Source organism: Argopecten irradians, chromosome 16 (assembly GCF_041381155.1).
Source record: "Argopecten irradians isolate NY chromosome 16, Ai_NY, whole genome shotgun sequence".
In the NCBI taxonomy this organism is placed as follows: Eukaryota; Metazoa; Mollusca; class Bivalvia; order Pectinida; family Pectinidae; genus Argopecten; species Argopecten irradians.
Window position 1 is genome coordinate 5,915,582 of NC_091149.1, and position 23,562 is coordinate 5,939,143.

The following is a 23,562-nucleotide window of genomic DNA, read 5'->3' on the forward strand; positions in this document are numbered from 1 at the left end:
TCGTCGTCAGAGCTGCAATTCCGTCCCATTGACCATAGTGTTGAAAATGTTATAATTCACGTGTGTAATCAAATTCAACAATATCAAAAATTCTGACATAAACTGGTTATTTATTTACTCACCTCCATGTATAAATTATGTTTGTAAGCATATGAATGGCTCGCATCTCCGATTCATGCTTCTCATAAGAAAATCTCGCACTCCAAATATGGCAACTTTATAATTAAATGACCTACACATTTTTACTACAACAGAAATGTTATGTCAGATTTTTTAACTTGAAATTTAAACCTTGAATGTTTATTCTTATAGTTTGACCTTTTTTAACTTAAAAATTACCTGTAGAGTGTCCCATTTCGTCACGGTTTCCGGTAAATTAAACATGGCGGCTAATTGAACAGAATTATATGTGTGTTGTGTTTAGGGTTTGCCTTGGGCTTTAGCGCTAGTTGAAGAAAGATTATAATCTGCAGGTTTGTGAGTTGAATATTAATCATAGTTGTCAGAACAATACATATAGATATTATCCGAAGAAATATTTACATCGGCCTCAAAGTGTCCGATGTGGAGCACATCTTGCAACACTATCTATCAAACCGTAATGGATATCTACACCACTCTACATGTACGTTAATTTTCTTGACAAATACCAAGTTTACAGGGACATACTACTGTATATGTTTTCCTAAAATGCATACATTTCCGGAAGTGACCGCCATGAGAGGAAAACCCTTTACCGGAACTGGCCCGTCACACCACATACAAAAGTTTAACTTTAAGAGGCCCTATAGAGTGTTATCGCGAGGTCCTTATGCCTCTGGTTTCCTTCATTCTTCCTCATGGGATGTTCAATGTCCGATGTGTCAGCCACTTAGGGGTAATTGAATCTCAGAGTGACAGTGATACTCAGAAGACAATCTCTCCCAGGGTAAATTTGGAGAACGCAATGAAACCTATGAGAGATTGATTCCGAGTGGTAACACTAGGCACTGTCACCCTCTAATACAGGTAGTACTTATTTTATTATACCAGAAGTCTAGACACAAACATAGTTTTCAGGTTTTCGCAATCTATTGAAATATTTTACTTATTTTAGCTGAAGTCGAAAACCCACTGTCGGCAAAAATATCTAGCATATCATGCTGTACCGCTTATTACCGTTTGCAATTACAATAAACATCCGGTGAAATATTCTTGTATGAATTCGCTAAAATCTTAACTTTTTCGTAAATCTCAATGGATTTTGATTTCGTCAAGTCGTCTGTTTACAACATTAGCAACGTCATGAAGACGCTTGTAATCGCATGCCTTCTGTTCACCTAATCTTGTTTGTTTGATTAATTAACGCCCTCTTATGAATGGTTAAGAGGGCGTTAATTAATCAAACAAACAAGATTAGGTGAACAGAAATCATGCGATTACATGCGTCTTCATGACATTGCAAATGGCGGTGTATCTACACATGTACGTGTATTTACGCAAACATGTGTACATTGTTCGTATATACGTGTACATGTAGAACTTAAAACATCTCGAAAAGTATTCAAGTTGGGTATAGGGAACAACCAACAAAATGAAAAAAAGACTTTCGAAATGGCCCTTGTGTATACAAGATTGAACCCTGGATAGAATTTTATCCCGGCCGCTGATTGGCTGGCTAATTATGAATTTCAAAAGTTAAAATGTTTTCTGACAGGTAATTATTCCTAGAAAACCATGATATGAATTTGGAAATTCAGATTGAGATTTAGGTTCAATATCAATTTTGATAATGAATAGGTAAAAACGCTAGAATTTCAGGATTTTTTAGTGCAAAATGCGCTTGATTTTAATATAGCTACATATACCCTGGTTGGAGTTTGAGCTGAAGGATCCAAACTTTTTTTCTATCTAGTGTTATATGAGAACCTAGACTTTAATTATAGAACACAATAGCCAACTAATATTTCTTTGTCTTAATAATACATCACAAAACCTTAACAAACTTTAACACTGTGGTCTATGTAAAATTATATAGTGGGTTGTTCTCTTAACCAAACTACAGTTGTGTCATGGACGTGAGGTTGGGTTGGGGAACTCGTTGTACATGTCTTGATTCTGATTCTTCACAACAAAAACACATATGGGTGGCTCAACTCGACGTTCATTCTCCTTTTTTATGAAGATCTTCGACCAACGGGGAATAACTCGTACAATTAGAGTATTAGTATTAGAAGATTATCTCCCTTTGGCCACATAATGTAATCTCATCACATTCTTACACCTACATACACAACATCCAACGCACAAAATAAAATCGCCGAAAGGACAATTGATGTCCTATACCTTCGCCATTTTGAATCATATGACCTTGAAAGTGGTCAATATATGTGTCTGAGATCATGCTCTTTCACACCCAATTCAAAACCTTTCTTGTGGAAATTTCTTAAATTACGGTAAAATTTACGTTACAAAAGTGAACGAAATGCCATATGCGGAGGGCCATATTTCCGCCAATTTCGAATTCATGATTTTGAAATTATAACCCTGTACAGACAATATGCCAAAGTCTAAATTTACAAAAAATCAACACCCTACATTTAATAATAAAGGCCCTACAAACTCACAAATTACGGAATAATATAAGGAAATGGAACAAATTGCCATATTTGGAGATCTATATTTCCGCCATTTTTTCTATATAACCCATTGAAATCCATTGAAGACAAAAGTTCATACAACATAGATATGAAAAATCAACACTGTACATACAAGTTTAAGGCGCTGAAATGTTTGCCGCAAGGACAAATAAAAATAAAAAATTAGATTTTTGATGTCTAATATCTCCGCCATTTTGAATCATATGACCTTGAAATTGGAACACAACTAAGGTATCGGTTTGTCTAGAATTCGTCACTATAAAATGTCGATACAAAGATTATTTTCAATGATTGACCTCCTTTTCTGGCAAAACTGCTGGCGGCCGCCATTTTGATTCGCGTAACACACCAAATACAAACCACGTGATTCCCCACCGTGTATTTGGTTCCAAGTCTACTTTCATTCTCTTTTTTATATGAAGACCAAGGGGAATAACTGGTACAATTAGAGATAAAATTATCTCCCTTTGACGACATAATGTAATCTTATCACATTCATACATACAAAACATGCCCTCACACAAAATGAAATTGGGCTTACACAATTTTATCCATGCGTGATTAAGATTAGAAAGGGCTTGGATGCAGAATAAACAAGGAAGAAAACAGCTAGAGAAAAGTGTTTTGTTTTAAATAGAACTTTAAGATTTTGCTGCCTTCTCACAGCAATACATGTTTCAGTATCCGTACATGGTGTGTCACGGTGATGTGTGAAATGTGAGTGATATGAAAAAACTCTAACTTTTGATAAATAAAGTTGATTTCGGTGATATTATGATCGCATTACCTACTTAAAACAGCGTGCGCCCAATTGTGCGATCTGCGATACCGTTATTGTAATATTTCACACAATATGTAGCTTGTATTTATTCGATGGCTGTTTAACTACGTATACGATAGTGAACGACCTTTATGTGAGTACGCATCCTCGATACTCCAGCGGTTACTATAACTGACGTTATATATATATATATCAGCTGTCCATGAGCATTATCTGTCTATGGACATATACATACGGACACACAGGATAGATACTGTATATTAAACGAACATACTTTCAGCTATGATTTCATATGAGGTCAGACAGACAAACACATGAACAAACAAAAAATAACCTATTTGACCCCTGTGACATTCAATGAAGGTCAAGGTCATTCATTTGAACAAACGTGGTATTTCTTTTATCCCAGCATTCTACAGACCCAATATCAGGTCTCTAGGCTGTTTGGTTATTAAGAAAAAGTAGTTTAAATATATGTGAGTCTACTTGACCCCTGTGATCTGGAATTAAGGTAAAAGTCATTTATTTGAACAAATATGGTAGCCCATCACCCAAGCGTGAAATAGGCCCAATATCAGGTCCTAGGTATCTTTGTTATTATGAAGTCGTTTACATATTTTAGCCTTTTTCACCCCTGTGACCTTGAATGAAGGTCAAGGTCTTTCATTTGAACCAGTTTGGTAGCCCTTCATCTCAGTGTACCACAGGCCAAATATCAGGTCTCTAGGTATCTTGGTTATTAAGAAGTTGTATAAAGATTTTAGATTATTTGACCTTGTGATCTTGAATGAAGGTCAATTTCATTCATTTGAATATACATGATAGGCCTCCATCCAAGCATGCCAAATGCCAAATATCAGGTCTCTAGGACTCTTGGTTTTAAAGAAGAAGTCGTATAAATATATTTCAGTCTATTTAACCGCCATGACCTTGATGAAGATCAAGCCCGTTTATTTGAAGAAATCTTAGCCCTTCATCTCAGCATACCACAGGCCCAATATCAGGTCTCTAGGCCTCTCGCTTATTAAGAAGAAGTCGTTTAAAGATTTCAAGCTTTTTGACCCCTGTGACCTTGAATTAAAGATGCTCCACCGCCGACAGAGCATAAATGATATTCATCAATTGAACAATAATTTGTGTTTAAACATGTATGTATATATCTAATTAACACAAAACATAATATCATTGAACCTTTCAATGTATAGATTGTATCTGGTTCCATCAAATTTGTGAATTCAGAAAAACATTTTTCAAATTTTAGCCATTTTGACCCTTTTGGCCCAACCCCTCTTGCCCCTGGGCGTCGGCAAGGACCAATATGGATATGACGTTAAAATGCTATGGTTAACAATTCTAACCCAGTTTGACTAATTTCCTATGAAAACTAAGCAAATAATGTTCATAAATATGTTTTTCCTACATAAACTATAGCAAACTTGACCCCCTCCCAAAGGAGGAACTTGAGACCCCAGGGTCATATAATTCACAATTTTTGCAAAGGACCTTAAGAACTTTCAATCTATGAAGAGTATTTCTTCTACATGTACCAGTTCAAGAATTTCAGAAGAAGATTTTTGAAGTTTAAGCTAATTTGACCCCTGCCCCGCCCCTAAGGCTCCTGGGGGTCAGTCACAGAAATTTGTTAACAGGACACAATGGCCATTTCATAGGGATAATTCTGACAACATTTGACTAATTTCCTATTACAAATGACCAAATAATGCTCCAAAATGTGTTTTCCGTATATAAACTATAGTAAACTGAGGGCCTTGAGACCTTTCTTACCATGAAGAGTATTTGATTCTACCACATCTGTGAATGGAGAAGAAGATTTTAGTTAATTTTACCCCTTTTGGCCCCTCCCACAACCACCTGAGGGATGGGGTCATATAATTCACAATTTTGATTGGCCTCATGCTTTAGAACGTTTGTGCAAAATTTCATTGAAATTGTTTCAGCGGTTTTGGGGAAGTCAAAAATGTAAATTGTTTATCGATGCACGACGGACGACGACGGACAAAAGGCGATTAAAATAGGTCACCATCGTTTCAGGTGACCTAAAAATGCAAACACAAATCGAAGCCCTGTGCACTAATGGTAAAATGCAAACACAAACCTGGTAATAATTTAATTTCTGTCAAACCTTCAAATCGATAAGACATCGACAAGAGATTATTGACGTATAGCTTTGCACGCAAGAACCCTTTTTGAAAGTGTCTTTCAAATGCTATTAATAGTCTTGTAATTGTTCTTCAATAGGTAAAGATGTAGTACTTGACCTATGTAACCTTTTAATGATGGCTGCCCTGTCATCCGAACCATATATCATGTAACATTAATCATTATTCATATCGCTTGAAACTATTTTTTCGTTGTATCCAACTACATTTGTACAAACAGCAATGACAGCTGTTACATGCATGTCTATCCGGATGTCGGCAGATTGTACTGTTAACACATTTGACCGTACATGTGTAAATTAATTATTCAACTCTACAAAAGCACTGACTTTCGTGTATGCAATGATACCGGTAAATTGATATTTTGTAATTATTTAGGGACAATCGTGATTGCTTATGGTCTAATAGAAAAAATAATTTCTACTGGATGATTACATAATTTAAACTTGGTGAGTACGAGTCTCGACCACGTATCAATTAAATCTAAGTTAAGTGTATAAATTAATTCCAGCCAACTGTAAGCAAAGGCATAACCCGCAATTCAGTTGAATAATGAAAACTTATGTTTGTTTTATGAAATTAAACGTCCTATTAACAGCTAAGTTCATGGTAAGGTACGGCTGGTCCCCATTTATTGCTTATGTTATGTTGGCGTAGGTATGTATGTGCGAGGGTGCGTGTTTATGGGGAGACTGGCGGTATATTCATGTTGAGTCTTCTTGTATAGTGGAACTGTGTTGCCCTTTTTATAGTGCTATATCACGAGTAAGCAATGGCGGTCCGAAGGACACCAACGCAACACACCCCAACGCGACACATTATACTGACAACGTGGCGAACCAGTTCGTTCCCCTAAATCTAAGTAAAAGTGTAATAATTCAGCCAACTGAAGCACAGGGCTTAACCCGCTATTCAGTTGATTAATGAAAAATGGTAGGACTAGTTTACCAACCAAAACATTCAAATGGAGTTATTATGAAGCAGCTCAAAGGAAAAAATTCTTAGACGATGAAATCGAAAATGTGTGATAAATTGTGGTATGCAGTTTTTACATAGCTGGTACTAACAGGTAACAAAAAACGTACACTACCCTCTTCAATCGCCTCACTCACTCCATCAACAACTGTATCACTCTCATTCACAGACTCCCTCTCACCTTCACACCTTCACTCACTCCCAATCACTTCCTCAGTCTCTTTCACCCTCACTTTCTCCCTCCCTCTCTACCACTCACTCACTCCCTCCTTTACTCTCACTTACTCTCCTCCAACCAAATCCTCTCACCCTCACTCCACACTGACTTATCTCCCCTGGAAAACAATTTTAACAATTTAGGATTTTTCCAAATGGTATAACTACAGTCGAGGAAGCGATTTTTTTTGGCGAGACCACGGGAAGAGAAAATTTTATTGTCTCTGGTCGCGTGTAATAGATTTTGGTGTTTACATAAAGGTTAATAATTATCAAGTGTAAATTGCTTTGGAGGATAATTGGGAAGTGGCTCCCGTTAGAGCAGCAGGTCTTTTTCGCTTAATACAGATATGGTTCCGTTAATAACATATGTCGACTTCACTACATAAGGGGCGTCATGGATATTTAAGAGATATCCTACAAAAGTTGAATGTAGATTGTAAGTGTAGTATTAGTAAGCAGATCCTACGTTTTTGATTAAGTGATTAACTTAAAAGGGCCAGTCGGGTTTAATGGAGACTGTTTATTACACTATGGGAACATTGTTGCACCTGTGTTGTAGTGCAAAAAGCCAAACAGCTTCGTATTTATTTATTTATATGATACGTAAGAAACCTTAGATCTTCCTAAAGATTGATCATTTTAATGAGCTTCCTATTTTCTTCTTCTGCATTTTTCACACGTACATTATAGCCATTAGCGATTGAACTTACAATATTTTATGTTCTGAGATGTCATGAAACCGAATAAGAAAATTTTAATATTTGCATAAAAATAAGGAATGTTTTTTATCAAATTTCATTTAATCTCTGTAAGTAGAGTGGTAGATAACTCAGTAACTACTTGTATATCTTACACTTATTTGATAGTGAGAAAAGAACCGAATTACAGTTTAATCCGCCTTATTCGTTAAGTACCGTTTCAATGGTTATCTGATCATTTGGGCTTATAAAAATGAATCATAAAAATGATGTTGAAGTGGTAATATATATATTATTTCGTTAGAACGAATTAAGATTCCGATAAAATAAAATAGTATTTGGTTAAAACGAAATAAAATTTAACAACATTTCGTTTAAACGAAAAATATTTCGAGAAAACGAAATGAAATTTATGTGGGGCATGTCAGTCAGGGGGCCCATATTCAACGTGATATTTTAGAGGCAGATCGTTCATTTCATTGGTTCCTTCGTCCTTCTATACATGTAGTATATATTTTAAGATTCTCCCATATGTGGATATGAATGACTAGGATATTTTCCTGTGGGTCGCAAAATGCTGTGAAACCCAAGGCTTGCTGAGTTCGATGGAAACCGCGGCTACAAATCAATTCTCCATACATGGAAAACACGCGCTAATTTAAACACAAGCCCCGTTGTTTATTGTCTTATAGTAAAATCAGACTGGTCTCATTTTGTAAACTAACATTAAGGGCATAATATACGTAATCTTTCAGGTTTAATTGTAATCACATACATTTACAAAAAACACTTTTGTCTGCATAAAATGTTGACTAAAGCCAGGTAAAATGTTGCTGAGACTAACTTTGAAGTTTGGAAAAAAAAGTAAAAATTAAAATTAATTAATGTGGCTCACAATAAATACAAACCGAAACGATACAAAGAAATAACTGGAATAATATCATTATACACGCTTTTCATCTTTATTCTAGGTCATTTGTGCAACGTTCGATATATAATTATGTGTTTGTTATTACAGAAAAAAAACTGAACAGTTACGTATTTTAGGCCTTTAATATTTTACCTAGAACATAGCAATTTTGTGTTACAAGGGCCACAACTCCTACTGGATTTGCAAAACATTTGACAGAGCATGTCCCTGTGTCCCTGTCTGATCAATCCAATATTAACATTGAATCACTGTTGTGTTTTTTTAATATCATAAGCAAGGTTGATGGAAGATAATTTCGTTGAATTAGCACATGTTTGCACTCGATACGAGTTCTTTGCGCTGTTGCACATATGCTTAAAGGTTTCTATGCTAATATTCATTGAAGATGGAATATAAAATATAAAAATATTTTGTTTATTATTGTACCATACCGGATTTGTTTGGATATAGTTAATACGGGCTTCGTCTAATGCCAAATCCATTTGCATCTTATTTGCAATTTAATTTGTTGAAATTAAAATTAAAGATTTCTAACAGGACTGATGTTTGACATTACTGTGTGTGATATTGACCTTGCATATGTGTAAATTATAATATTTAGATTATAAAATATTCAAATTATATTATGTAAATTATATTATGTAAATTACCTTATGTAAACTATGATATGTAAATAAGGTGATGTTAGAATTAGATTGACCTTTATTGGCAGATGTAAAAACACAGTACCTCATTTATTCATGAAAAAGTAAATGTTCTACATTGTCTAAACATAAATCATAGCAATTAATATTTACATTTCATGGCAAAAATACTCTTAATATCAAAGCGTCTATATATATGTCAAATAATTGTCACAGAAAGTCCCGCTTTATGAATAAAAGACTTTTGTCGGTTACTGTGACTTGGTTTTCACAAAAATTCGCAATATTTGAGAATATTGCTATCAATAGTATAAAACTTTAAATAATCTACGATTGAAGTAACTCGAATCGATGCATTTTGATACTGAAAATTAGGCATAAATATTTTCCGTATTTACATTATTGTAACTTTTTATTTAATAACTTCATTCATTTTTTTTTTCATTCAAAAAACTTAAGCATTACAATATAGCGTTAGTGAATTGGCCAATGACTTCATGAGAATATCGCTATAATCTAATTGAAGTAACTCAATCTGATACGGCATAAATTTCCGAAAACTTTTATGTGCAAGCGTAGTTTGACGTATCATAATACTTGTCATAATACTTGATAATTTCGGTGTATAGAAAAATAACTTCAAAGATAAACCAATAGAAATAGGTGTATTGTATGAAGTTTGATTATAAAAGCATAAATTGAATGATGATTTTTTTTAATTTGTCTGTACTTTTTTTAAATTTATATACGTATAAATTGAATAATATTTGTGTGCCTTTTGATTAATATTTCTAATTCAACTGGAGGGTAAGATTCAAGCGTTCTGCCGCCTGTCGCTTCAGTGTTTGTTTATCAACCTTTCCAGTAAAGACAGTAGGGAAACTGTCAAACCTGATGAAATATGTCGGGCTGGATCCCATGCCGTCACCAGTTTCCTCTGTAGAGAAGTTCTGTTTACAATAAAGCTCTACATCTGACGGAGACAAATCCACTCCATCAGTGGCTGTATAACAGACGCACACTTCCTCATATAAACGTACATCCGGTACCGCCACTGTCGCCACAAGACTAATACCTTCCATCTTCTTCACCACGTCATCTACCACCCCAGGTAGGATTTTACGTCCCCCTCGGGATATGTTCTCTTTGACTCTACCGCGCATAATTAGTTCGCCCGATTCGGTCATTTTGCCGATGTCTTCTATCCTGAACCAGCTGGGTCTGTCTTTGGTGTATGCCCTGTTCGTCATTTCCTCATCGGCATAGTAACCTTTCGTCAGAAAAGAGCTCCTAATCTGCAGCTCCCCTTCTTCTCCAACCGGCACAACTTGCCCATTTTCACCAACTATCCTCACCTCTACGCCAGGTATTGGTTTTCCAACACATCCTGTTTCGAAATCCTCGCTATTTTCTATTAGAATAAACGAGACACCCATGACCTCTGTTGATCCATACCCAACACCTATCTTTTTACAGAATCTGCCAATAACTTTGGTACATTCCTTATCGATAACTTGACCACCTGTCATGATGGTCTCCAACCGATATCCATCGTCTTTTATATTGTCTTGCTCTGCAAGCAGGTCGTACAGACAATATGGCATGAACATACCATCTGTGACTTTTTCTTCTGTTATGATTTTCCAGATAAGTTTGATACCTCTCGCACTTGAACCAAGGTTAGAATCTGTGAAAACAATAGTGCTCCCTGAAACCGTTGCAAATGCTTGTGATCCACCCAGCCAACAGAACGGACGATCATTAAACGTTTTCTTTGACTCTGGAAGAAGTTCAAAGTATGCTTCGAGTCCTAGAGTAAAATCAAAATGACAATGAATAACCATTTTGGGTTTGCCGGTACTACCGGATGTGGTAAATATGATAGCCTCGTCTTCAGGTTGTACTTCTGGTAATTTCACGGAAGTATCGCAGGATGTTTGAATATCGTTAATAACGACCGGGTCGGTGTAGGCTGAACCTGGTTTTCTAAGAAAGATCAACTGACATTCGTTTATCAGTTTTTGTATAGTCGGTAGAAAAATGTCGTTTTCACCAGGATCAACAAATACAACTTTGCATTTAGCTTTTTCTAAAATATCGTTTGTATCGCTAGCAGTTTTGACATCGACATTAAGATGAAGGACGACCGCCCCTGCCAATAGAATGCCGAATTCTGCGACAATTCTGGCCAGAGTGTTTGGACCAAACAAGGCGACCTTGTCCTGTCGTTGTACCCCAGAAGTTACGAGGTACTGCGCCACACATTGGCCCCGTTCATACAGGTCGCCAAAGGTGATACTCCGGCGATCTCCGTGTTCGTTGCGGTAGATGAATGCCTCTGTGTCTGGACAGTTCTCTGCATTTTTCTTCATAGCATCGTTAAGTGTTATGTACGTGTTCGGTGCTGTCGGATTGATATGGAGATAGCTCAGCTTACCCATAGTGCCTACAAAGGATTAAGTCGCTATATTAATAAAAGTCAGGAAAAATAGAAAAGTGTATATCACAAAAATATCCCTCGAAACCACCGCCCCTTTGACTTTTAGTTAAGTGATAGCTACTCTGGGTTCTGTCGCCTTGTCAAGACAAATCATATGCTATGCAAGTGGTAAATTTTTTTTGTTTGTTATACCATTCGTCGGCGGTGGAGCATCTTCAATAAAACGCCATCTGGGCGGTGACAACATTAAAAAGTAAGTCAGATTAGAATAGAAAGTGATAATATAGTTTAATTTAATTCATTGAATATATCAAACGGTAAAGATGTCTCACTGCTGACGAATGGTATTTTTTCATTATCAAAAACAGGAGGAGATGAAATAGTATTTGTCTTTAGTTACAAAAAATACTTAATTTACACCATTAATTGCGTCCCGAAAAAAATCCACGGCACTATGCTCTATATGGAATGCAATCTGATTGAAACACAGATCCTTATAACCACTCCGTTCAATAGAGGATCTGACAATATCCCATAAGGGGTCACGTCCAGATGACCTTTATACCACGTGTATTTCAGAGCAAATGCAGTTTCTACACATTACAACATCAATTGAAATCGTCTTATCGCCCCAGTATACATATGCAATTAGCTTTGCTGTGTACTTCGGGCGAGATGACTACATACACAAAAATAATTTGAACAGCTTTTTCAAACTCTTTCGTCCCCAGTCAAAATTCTGGCAGTGCCAATTTGATTGGCCATTTCAAAAAATCATCTTGACGTGACCCCTAATGGGATGTTCTCAGATCCTCTTATCCAACGTAGTGATAATAAGGATCTGTATTTTAATAAGATTGTATGGAATGAATTATGATTGCGCATGTACTAAAAGCAGATTAAATGATTTGGTATGATTTTGTGTGTTAATTAAACATATATATACACGGTTAAATATCAGTTATTGCATATAATGTAACCTTCTAAGTCTGGGGATTTTCTCTGGTAGAGTCTCGTCTCTTTTATTATCTTTTGCGATTAAAATAAATAAATACATAAAAATTTCAGCGAAAATCTTTCCATTTAAATTTGAAATTTAGTATTATTGTACTACTATGTACATTTTTTCTAAAAAAAAAAATTTCATTGACATTTTATTATTATCATTCATAAGTTAGACTTGCTAAGATTTTGTAAAAGAAATGATAATACAAATATGTCGTATATTTATTTCAGAGGAAAGAATAAACAAAATATAGTAAATGACGGGTGATATTTGGGTCATCGGGTCAAGGGGGGTGTTTTTAAAATTGTCATATAGACATATACTAATCTATAATTATCAATACTATTTAATAGCATTATTGGCATTCAAACCACTAGTTTGACATAAAAAATTGTGCTTTGTCCTTATAGTGTATGCTAACAATAGGAAGTGGCGTCACTATGTAGAAGTCAACGGTTGTAAGGCGTTCCACGACTTGTGAACTTTATGAATTATTTACATAATGTGACATTGTAATTTGTACCATTTCGTATTTCTGATTGTACTTTATAAACACATTCTTTAAATAAATGAAGTCTGAAGTCATCAGGGCTACTGATATCAGCACTGAATGTATTCAAGGCCACACATATGTATTCAAAACTCACATACAATGTACACGTTCCAGATATTGGAGGCCGTCCTTAGGTGACCTTAGCTGTTGATAATTTAAACGGTTTTAAATGTCGGAGAATATATACATGGACTGTATCTGATAAACAAGAAGGTTTTTAAATCACTAAATGAGAATATATACAGTTAGCAACATGAAGACTAAATCTAATTGAGTATGAGAATAATGGCACAAAATCAGTTTCATTATCATATTTAATACATTAACATTTTGTAAATTTGATAGCACTGAATGAAGAGTACATTAACACAAAAACTGTTTCAATAACGTCCAGAGTAGATCTGACTACATGCTGATTGAATAAGTAGCCAACCACTAGAAAAAACTTACGTTAAACGTACAATTTACACACATTCATGCAGATTTGATTTAAACAAAACACACAGATTTAATTTAATTAACCACAACATGATAATTTATTTAATTAACTACAACTTGCAGATTTGATTTAGCCACAACATGCATATTTGATTTTACCACAACACGCAGATTTAATTTAATTAACCACAACATGCAGATTTGATTTAACCACAACACGCAGATTTAATTTAATTAACCACAAGATGCATATTTGATTAACCAAAACACGCAGATTTAATTTGATTAACCACAACATGCATATTTAATTTAAAGATGCTCCACTGCTGACAAATGGTATTTTTTCACTATCAAAAACAGGAGTAGACGATTTAGTATTTTTATTCAGTTACATAAGTTACTTACTTTACACCATTACCACCATTGAAAAGTTTAAGCTTCTAATTTTACTTCAAGTTAAAAATATGAAAAATAATTAATTGCATCCCGAAAAAAATCCGTGGCACTATATCCTATATAGAATAGAGTAATGATTGCGCATGCACCAAAGGCGAAATAAATTATTTTATGTTATTTTTTGTGTTAATTAGGCATATATATACACGATTAAACACCAATTATTGTTCAAATGATGAATATCATTTATGCTCTGTCGGCGGTGGAGCATCTTTAATTAACTACAATTTTAAGATTTGATTTAGCCAGAGCATGCAGATTTGATTAAACCACAACACGCAGATTTAATTTAATTAACCACAACATGCATATTTGATTTAACCACAACACGCAGATTTAATTTGATTAACCACAACATGCATATTTGATTTAACCACAACACGCAGATTTAATTTAATTAACCACAACATGCATATTTGATTTAACCACAACACGCAGATTTAATTTGATTAACCACAACATGCAAATACGATTTAATCGCAACACGCAGATTTAATTTGATTAACCACAACATGCAGATTCGTTTTCATCCATAATTGACTTAACAACAACATAGAGATTTGATTTTAACAACTTACCTATTTATTGCAGTGATTCAACTTATCAATATCAGGTTTTACTTTAATTAAACTTAATATAATATACTAACCATCAAGCAGAGTGAGCTAAACAACAATCATAATTAATTTAAAAAAAAAGTATCCTTGTTTGAAATATTTTAAAGGCCAGAGTATTCCTACCTGTAGTATTGCTACCCCTCGGATCAGATGTGTACGAAATGAGGTCAGCTACCGCTCTGGGATATATCCCCTCTATTCACATTGTATTATATCACACTGTAAACGTCACCGTTGTATCATTAAAACACACACACGGCTGTTCCATGTTCCATATACGCACCTCAGTATAAAACATGCTTTATCATAATTACGGTCCTTCAGTCGCATATTTTGTCAAACAAGAGGCATACTAAATAAATAAATAAATATATTTGGGAACTTTTAATCTTTGTTGAGGTCAACTTCATGTTATAAAGGCCTTACTTAAGGCGAACGGATAAAAAAATTCGGTTATTGACTTCGGTCATTATTCTAGATTCCACCAGGTCAATATGACACAATATTGACCGTATCAATTGTCTATATATTCTGCGTGATGGTTTGCATGCGTTTTAATGTATTGCAATTTTCGTGCCATTCACAATTAATTACTGTCATTATAAAAAGGAAGATAACTTATAGAGGGTATGCCTATTTTATCCTTTTATCATGTTTTTTTTTAAATGTTAAATTGCTTTGAAAAAAATATGACGTAACCTTTGGCAGCAATGTCATTTTGTCATATTATAGGAGGCGTGGTGAAATTGCTTCCTTCGCTAAATGCATTAAATAAGCACTGGTAAGTACTTTCGCATGAGAAAAATATTAGAATAGTTGTATGTGTCCTGAATTTTATACACACGAATCACGAAAAGCTTTTAATATTTTATTCGCCACCAAAAATTACCAACATTTTGAGAATTATGATACTTTCAATGCACAGCTTTTAATTTCACAAGTACATTTTTTTTCTATTTCCATTTACAGTGCAGTGCAATGCGTAGAAACGGTTAGACCATAAAAAAAGAGGTCTGCAATTTTATTTCATATTTTAGTGTTATCAGTAATGTAAGATGATTTCTGCAGGTATATATCCATCAAAATATGCATAAGACATAAAATCAAGATTTTACGGTATATAAATTATGTGATGTAACTGTTGTTAACATGTTTTTTTTCTGTGGCTTTGAATGATTCTCACAACTTAATAAAGCAGACCTAATGGTTTTCAATATATCATTGAATTACTTAATTCATCGATACGAAACACAAGTAAAGTAGAATTACAAACGAAATTTATTTCATAGCCCGATACAAAAAAAAAAAAAAAAAAAAAAAAAGAAAAAAAAAAATTTTTCCTCAGCTACTTGATGAATTAAAATAATTTGCACGTATGATTCCAAAGATTTTCGAAGCGATTATTTTTCCATCGTTAATGTTTCTATTGTGATGTCACGATAACGTCGGGTTTTCGCGTCATTTTATCAAATAATTTATAAAATTAATAATAGGCATAGATGTCATTATTTGTTAATTTCAATGGGTCATGAAATCACATACATAATATAAGAATATTAATTAAATTCATCTCAAAGGTAACTGGAACTAAAAAATTAAAAAATTAAAAAAAAAACCTGATGGCATAAATGACTTTATCTCCTAACTAGCCCGTCAATCCATGTCATACGGCCATGTCATACATATTGTAAGACACATGTGTAATAACACTATTGTGACGTCACTGGTAGTTTTGACGTAATAAATTATATATGGCGTCGCTTGACGGAAACGTCGCATTCGAGCCGAATTTCTCGTTTTATATAGAAACAAAATCTTAAGTTTAATGAAATCTCTATTATTAAAAGTTATATGATAAATAGAACCTAATACTCGTGACTATGTTATATGAAATTTATCAAACTCGTTGCATAATCTGATACGTTAATTACTCGCCTTAAGGCTCGTGGCATATCAAATTATTGAACTCGTTTGATAAATTCCTTATGACATAGCCACACATGTAAGATCCTCTATTTATGCTTCGCATGAATGAAATCCAAAACAATATGATACTTTATGGCAGGAATATGGATTAGACAAGGGTTTTACAATTTATGATTTTACAAGCTGTACTGTATAATATAACTGTTGTATCTGTATTTTAATGCTTACTACCATTTAATTTGATCACCGATAAATTTTTTCACATGAACAAATGATTTTTTGGATAGTTAATGATATATTCAATATTGAAATCGACAGAAATATAAATAACAAATACTATCGTTAAAAACGGGAGGTATAAAAACATTACCGGTGAATTCACATACTGTTGTGACCTAAAACTGTACAATGTAAACAGTGACCCAGATTTCTGTGCGTTGCCCCGAGAGGCTAGTTATGGATTATCACGTGTTGTTTGTACAGTCGGGTAACACATACGTGGGGTGACATAAAACCTCGTCATGTATCGGTCAGGTTAATAGTTTGAAGGTTGATAAGCATGTCGAAGACGTGCGATAGAATATAAAAATAATATTGCCAGTATGGTGAGTCTTAGATTGTATTTTAATAAAACAAAAACCAAAAAAAATATAAAATAGAAATTTATAAACAAAAAAAAATAATAATAAAATTAGATATAAAAAAAAAAATAAATAAAAAAAAAAAAAAAAAAAAAAAAAAAAAAAAATTAATAACAAAAGAAGTTTTTTTAAAAACATTTCACACATGTAAAGCAGAGACATTTATTCTATATCACTTCTTAGTTATAAAGTTGAACATATCTAAGTTGATAAAAAGTAAGTAACCTTATGTATTACAGTTAAGCCTTAAATTGTTTCGTTGGTTGTATATTTTGTCAAAGTATGCAAACAAATATACAAATAGAAGTACATATTTATGTCGTTAAAGAACCATGCCAGTATGTTTGCATGTATTAGTGACTATAGTATGTAGAACGAACGTTTGTGTGTGCAGATTAGACTTTACAAAAGCATACACATCTAGTCCGTTTTGACCTTGTCATGCAAATGGCGGTTGTAAATTATAACATGCAAACACTGTCAAGGATAAAATTGATTATTTTCACTGTATTATTATCAATCTTCCTTATTGTCAATCCTAAAGGTCATAATTACTAGGTTCATTTATTGTTGAGAGTAATGTTATTATTGTCAAGGTTAAGGTTCAACATGTATTGTCAAGGTTAAAGTTCATTATCAAGGTCAAGGATAAGGTTCATGTATTGTCAAGGTTAAAGTTCATTATTGTCAATGTCAAGGTTAAGGTTCATGTATTGTCCAGGTTAAAGTTGCAGTAGTATCTTGCGGTGATCGGCAGAGAAGGTGATTTGCTTCAGCGATATTCAGAATACTTGATGACCCATGCGATGACTTCATCTAATATTTCGATTAACTACGAAGAAAATCATCTTCGGTTACTTTTCTATTGGCTATGGTCCTTAATGAATCTTTCAAATATATATTTGTTTTTGAGATGTTCCCTCTAAAGACTTAATATCTTCTGCTGGTCGTTCCCAGGGACGTAGAAGACATATGGTAATAAGAGTACTTCTAACATATTTATTTGTATTGGAGATTGATAAGTGATTATTTCGGATTAATTTGTCACTGATTAAAGGGTGAAACTGGAGGGGATTTTAGCGTGTGTCTAGATGGATCAAAGATAGAACGTGGATGGATGGAGGATGGATAGATAGACGGACGAATCGAAAGAAGGATATTGCTTTCTAAGCGATTACTTGAGAATGGATAACTGAGTTTTAATGAGACTTTAATTTAGTTTATTTCTGCAAATTAATAGAAATCTCTATCATATTAAAAGCTATTTCAATCCCATTAAAATTCCGTGATTTTAAGTTTTTGCCTAGCCGATGTTGAAATGGAAATCCTGAAATTTAATAGTCCCGATTAAAAGGTAGCTAACAATATTTCCATGGAAGTGTGACGTAAACTGAACAACTAATCTGTAGAAAATAACACTTCAACACAGTACAAATTTGAATTAATTTTAATGTATCAACAACTTTAACAAAAGATATACATTATATCGGAGCATAATGGGAATAATGATTATATATCCAAAAGTATGGAGTTTATAATGTATTATAATGTAATCATAACATGAATAAATATCCATTTTAACTGTGGAACAAACGATAAATGTCATCACGCCATTGTATCTATCCGAATGATATATATACTACCATCTCGTAGGTGTGGATTTGTCTCAAATCCAGAATTCCATCTTTACTTATTACAGAGGTATCTCCCTTGTGCGTAGGTATTGATTGTGACGTCTTATTTTGTGAGTTATATTCACGCCGTTTTCTCTGAAAAGTATGGCGTTATGCTCGCAAACACATCGTGTCACAATCAATACTTACCCGCAAGGCCAGATAATTCTGCATTATGCAAACACAGAATGAACACATCTTAGAAACATGACAAAAAACAATTAATGATCACTATACAGACATGAAATAAAACAATGATGTAAAAATGGAAAAAATAACAATACATAAAACACATCGCAATTTTCATTGGATAAATAATGAGATCACTTTTTAACATTTATGCGCACGCATCCACTCGTAAATGTATCATTGTATGTCTGTTTAATATCTGTTGGAAACAAGCCACATAGAATATGATTTAAACATATTAACGCATTCATATATTCATATAAGTGTCTGTACGTTTTCACCTTCATTATACAGTTACTTATCATGTTTTTTTATTTTTCAAGTGAAGCATCCTTCGAACCAGACATTGCAAATTCAAATACTGTTCAACATACTGTTTATTCGTTAAATTTCGCGGGGAGATCGATTCGCGTTTATTTTCATTGACAATTATTGACGATTAAAATTCGACCATTTCTAACAGTAGAGCGGTATTCAGGTTATTTTACCAACTGATTTGTGTGTGCGGATATTTTTATCCCTTCAAACAAAAATATCTTCATATATCCTATAAAATTCACAATGATTGCTACTCCTACATGGGGATATAATTTTATAAGGTGTCTTGATTGAAAAGAATGTGAATTAATTCATTCCGAGACGGACATGTTTATCTATAATGACTGATGTTCGGATTTGTGGTTTGCGAATGAGCCAAAATATTTTTTTTAATTTCGTTTTATTCCTAAATTCGCGGGGCATATCAAATTCGCTTATCGAAATTCAACTCTAAAAATTTAAAAATAAAATAATTGTTTTACAAATCACACCCTGCCACGTGAAAGACGATGACAAATGCTACAAAAACTCCACACAGTGAATTTACGCTACCCGCGAAAAGTTGATAAACAAAAAATTTAAAGAAAAACACACTGTGAATAAAAAAACCCAGACAAAGTCGCAAGGTTCCACTACACAAATATCCATCTCTCATACGATACAAAAATTGTCTTCAAGAGCTTACGATATTATCAACGTATTTGGCACAAAAATGCCAAACAATAATTGAAAATAATATACTTTGTAGAATCATTACACATAGAAACCAGTGAACTAGTATTCTGTTTTTGTATATTAGAGTTACTTCCCTTGCGTGTAGGTACCCACTGTAACGTCATTATTCTGTGAGCGCAACTTGCGTCATTTTCTCTGAAAACTCGGAAACCAATGGCGTCACAATCAATACCTACCCGCAAAGGCAGATTACTCTGTAATATGCAAATACGGAATCATGTGTCACTTGTTTAGACAAAATCAAATAGTTCCCTCTACATGTACATTATAGTGTTAAAGTTAACACATAATAAAACATAAAATAAATAAATTGCCATCGTTACCAGTTATACTTTTTTAAATATTCAGCTGGAAAATACGATCGGGATACCATTACATGAAACCTTTTTCAAAATCAGAAAATTATGACCTATTGAATATGATATTAAGTTTTGATCTTGTGCCTCTGTTTCTTTTCCTTTTTTAATGATTGTCAAAATAATAAATAGGTCATTTGTATTACATGCACATCACTAGTCGAGAATATAGCCAAATTATTATTCACGCAAAGCTTATCAAATTTATAGTACAAATCAGGCCATTAATCATAATGCTAGTTTAGATCACCACTGATATAGCAAGCTGAAAGTTATATGTTACAAAGTGAAAAAGTCTTGTTGCTATGTAAAACAGTCTATCCCGAATAATAATTCATATCTTTTCTAAAAAAAAATCTAGTTAAACTTTAAACTTTAAAACGACAAATTCAAGCTTGAAACGACATTCATTTGTACAGTATTAGCATTATTATACATTTGTATGTATGTTATTTTGAATAAATGATTAATTTATGTTGATATTTCAAAATGCTTGTGAAAACTTCAGTGGGTATACGACTGATACTACCTGTAAAACAAGTTGTAAAGCGACTTAATTTCATGGTTCTATGCCTTAAAGGCCCACTACCGTGCCGGAGCAAAATTTAAAGGTTTCTTTAAAACATTAATAACAAAAGAAAATATATATCGATGGCTTAAGATGAGGTTACAACACCAAACATATGCAAGATTCCCTGTCTAATGTACGATAAAAGTGGAGATTCATTTCGCTGTTTTGCCGTCTGGCGCAGTGATAGTCAACTACCGCGCGGCATTTAGGACGACGGCGGGAAACATAAAACGACCCGCGTTATGAAAATTAACATTTTATTTATTCTAATTAAACAGTTCTGAAGGTGATGATAAGTGTGCTAGTAAACGTATAGTTAATAACTTCTGCGACTCTACAAGATCTCGTTTTACATTCCTATTTTAAAAATTAAAAGCCGTTTCGGAAAGGTAGTGGCCCTTTAATATTTTTACTTCTATACATAACGTTAAAAACAACTTTCCGTTGATTGATTTTCTCGAATATTATACGTGAAATTCAATCGTACATGAATTAATATGAATTATATAATTAAAGATGTGTACATATATAAGCTGTATGTGTAAAACAGTATACAATAAAAACGTGTCTGCCATGACATCTTTAAACATAAACTTAAAAAAAAATGTTTTAAATCATTGAAACCTCCCTTTAGGAAGGTTTTTAATAGTTTTCCATAAAAGCTACATGAATCGTTAAACTATCTACAAATCCGTAGTTTCTAGAACATTTTTAGCACTAGGAAGATGTTGACCCTGTAGGACGATACTCCTCGGAATTCTTCTCACAGTCCTGGCCGGTTTACTACAGTCACCTGTACTTATAGTATGCACTGTTTGTGTGTCTCCGGAAGAAGTTTTGTGTTTGCAATCAATCGAGTTCACCCGCTGCAACTTTCTCGTGTCTATATCACACACAAACTCCAGCGAGCCGAGAGATGGCGGTTGGCTATATGCGTTACATGTTTGCGTCTGTTGTAAACCGGAAGTAATACCCGGTGGACTATACGAACGATCCGGATGTTCGTATGGAGGACTAACGGAATGATGCGGATTTCCATGCGTTAGACTGGAGGAGGAATGACCCGGATGTACATGCGAAACAGCTGTAGGAGGATACGGCTTTGTTAGATGCATATTAGTGGAATGACCCGGATGTTCCTGTATTGGACCTGACGAACGACGAGGACATGTAGGAGCGCTGTAAGAATTATTTGGACGATCCGGATTGCTCTGTAACTGTTCATGGACACGGACAGGAAGTGATTCCGGCGGAACATAAACACTTCCGTTGAGTTCTTTCTGTATTCTACGATCTGGCGGACCGTCACTATGGCGACGCTCTAAGATCTGGTGGTCACTGTTACTAAGGTAAATATTATCACAACTCTTGTTGGCTTTATTACGCCAATCGTCACTATTAATGGAAGGAATGTTGTCTAAATGGATTTTAGGAAACAATGAACAACGAGGCTTTGTCCCTTGTGGGGCAGCAACCTTCTTAGTGGAAGAGCAAGGCACATCTAGTTTACCCCCTTTCTGTTGACCAGCCACATTGATTACATTGTCTTCAGATGTTGGAGATCCGAATGAAAATCGGGGCTTTGTGTAAGGTGTAAATGGTGTATTTGGAGGGGATATCGAATGGACACTTGGATTAGGAGTGAGTATTTCGATTAAGGATTTCAATCGTTCGTCCATGTGACTGAGTTCACTTCCAATCGTATCAACTTTTCTCTCTATCTGGAATATATTTGTTTTGGTTCCCTCAAAGTCTGTTTGGAGATTTTGTAAGGAAGTCGACAAAGTCTCTATACCATTTCCGGTTCCTTTGTCAACTGGAATAGAAATAGGGTAAAAATGAAGAAATACAAAAACAGCTTATCGGCATAACGAGATATCTTGCAAGGCGTAATATGTCACTGTCCCTGTCGCTAACTAAATTAGTTACACGAAGCTGAACATGATTTAAGCTACTTAAATACGCTATACACAAAATTCATGCCGATGGTGGCAGCCTTTTCAGAGAGTGATTTTACTTTCCTATTATTTATCGTCCTGAATTATTCAAAATGTCATTGAACATAGAAAAAGAAAACATTAATTGAATGATTTATTACAAAATCCGACTTCGACTTTGTAGTGCATATTTTGGACGTTGGAATCGATATTCACTCCGAGCAGCAATGTCACGTTGTAGCTAAATAATAAACCAGTTAAGTGATGATATTTGTTAGCTGTGTGATTATACTAAATAGCGAGTTAGCTGCTAATATACTAACCCGGGGTAGCGAGGGTCCGTTGCTTCCTGAGCGATGAACGCCGAAATGGCGTACTGTAATTTCTCTTCGTAGCCGGACTAGAACTTGTCACGTGACCTCTTTTTAATGATGGAGGACTCGTCAACTCTCTGAAATTAATGAACAATGGCATTTAAATGATAACGCATTGATAACGCTTAGAATTTCGTTTGATTTCGAAAATAATGCAATGCAGAGAATTGTCGTAACGAATAACTTTCGCAGTTTCTGTTTGTCGAAATTTCATCTCACATGGAAATAAGTTTATTTGCAGAATGTTTTAATTGGCCAACAAACA

The 23,562-nt window shown here is 34.3% G+C and overlaps 2 protein-coding genes across 3 annotated transcripts in view; both read right to left on the reverse strand.

Annotated features, from left to right (window-relative positions):
• Positions 1-9,718: 9,718 nt before the first annotated feature.
• LOC138310525 (3-[(3aS,4S,7aS)-7a-methyl-1,5-dioxo-octahydro-1H-inden-4-yl]propanoyl:CoA ligase-like) lies at positions 9,719-14,757 on the reverse strand. Its single transcript, XM_069251778.1, has 2 exons — positions 14,701-14,757; positions 9,719-11,513 (listed from the first exon to the last, which is right to left on the reverse strand). The coding sequence occupies exon 2, from the start codon at positions 11,506-11,508 to the stop codon at positions 9,859-9,861; it is 1,650 nt and encodes a 549-aa protein (XP_069107879.1). The 5' UTR covers positions 11,509-11,513; positions 14,701-14,757; the 3' UTR covers positions 9,719-9,858.
• A 3,824-nt stretch (positions 14,758-18,581) lies between these two features.
• The window catches only part of LOC138310377 (voltage-gated delayed rectifier potassium channel KCNH8-like), a 103,194-nt gene continuing 98,213 nt past the window's right edge, over positions 18,582-23,562 (reverse strand). For both annotated transcript variants that reach the window (XM_069251574.1, XM_069251575.1), the window contains 2 exons: positions 23,247-23,374; positions 18,582-22,802 (listed from right to left, as the gene is read on the reverse strand). In XM_069251574.1, coding sequence (XP_069107675.1) covers positions 21,670-22,802; positions 23,247-23,374 — 1,261 coding nt within the window. In that variant the 3' untranslated portion in view covers positions 18,582-21,669. The remainder of the gene's footprint in view (positions 22,803-23,246; positions 23,375-23,562) is intronic.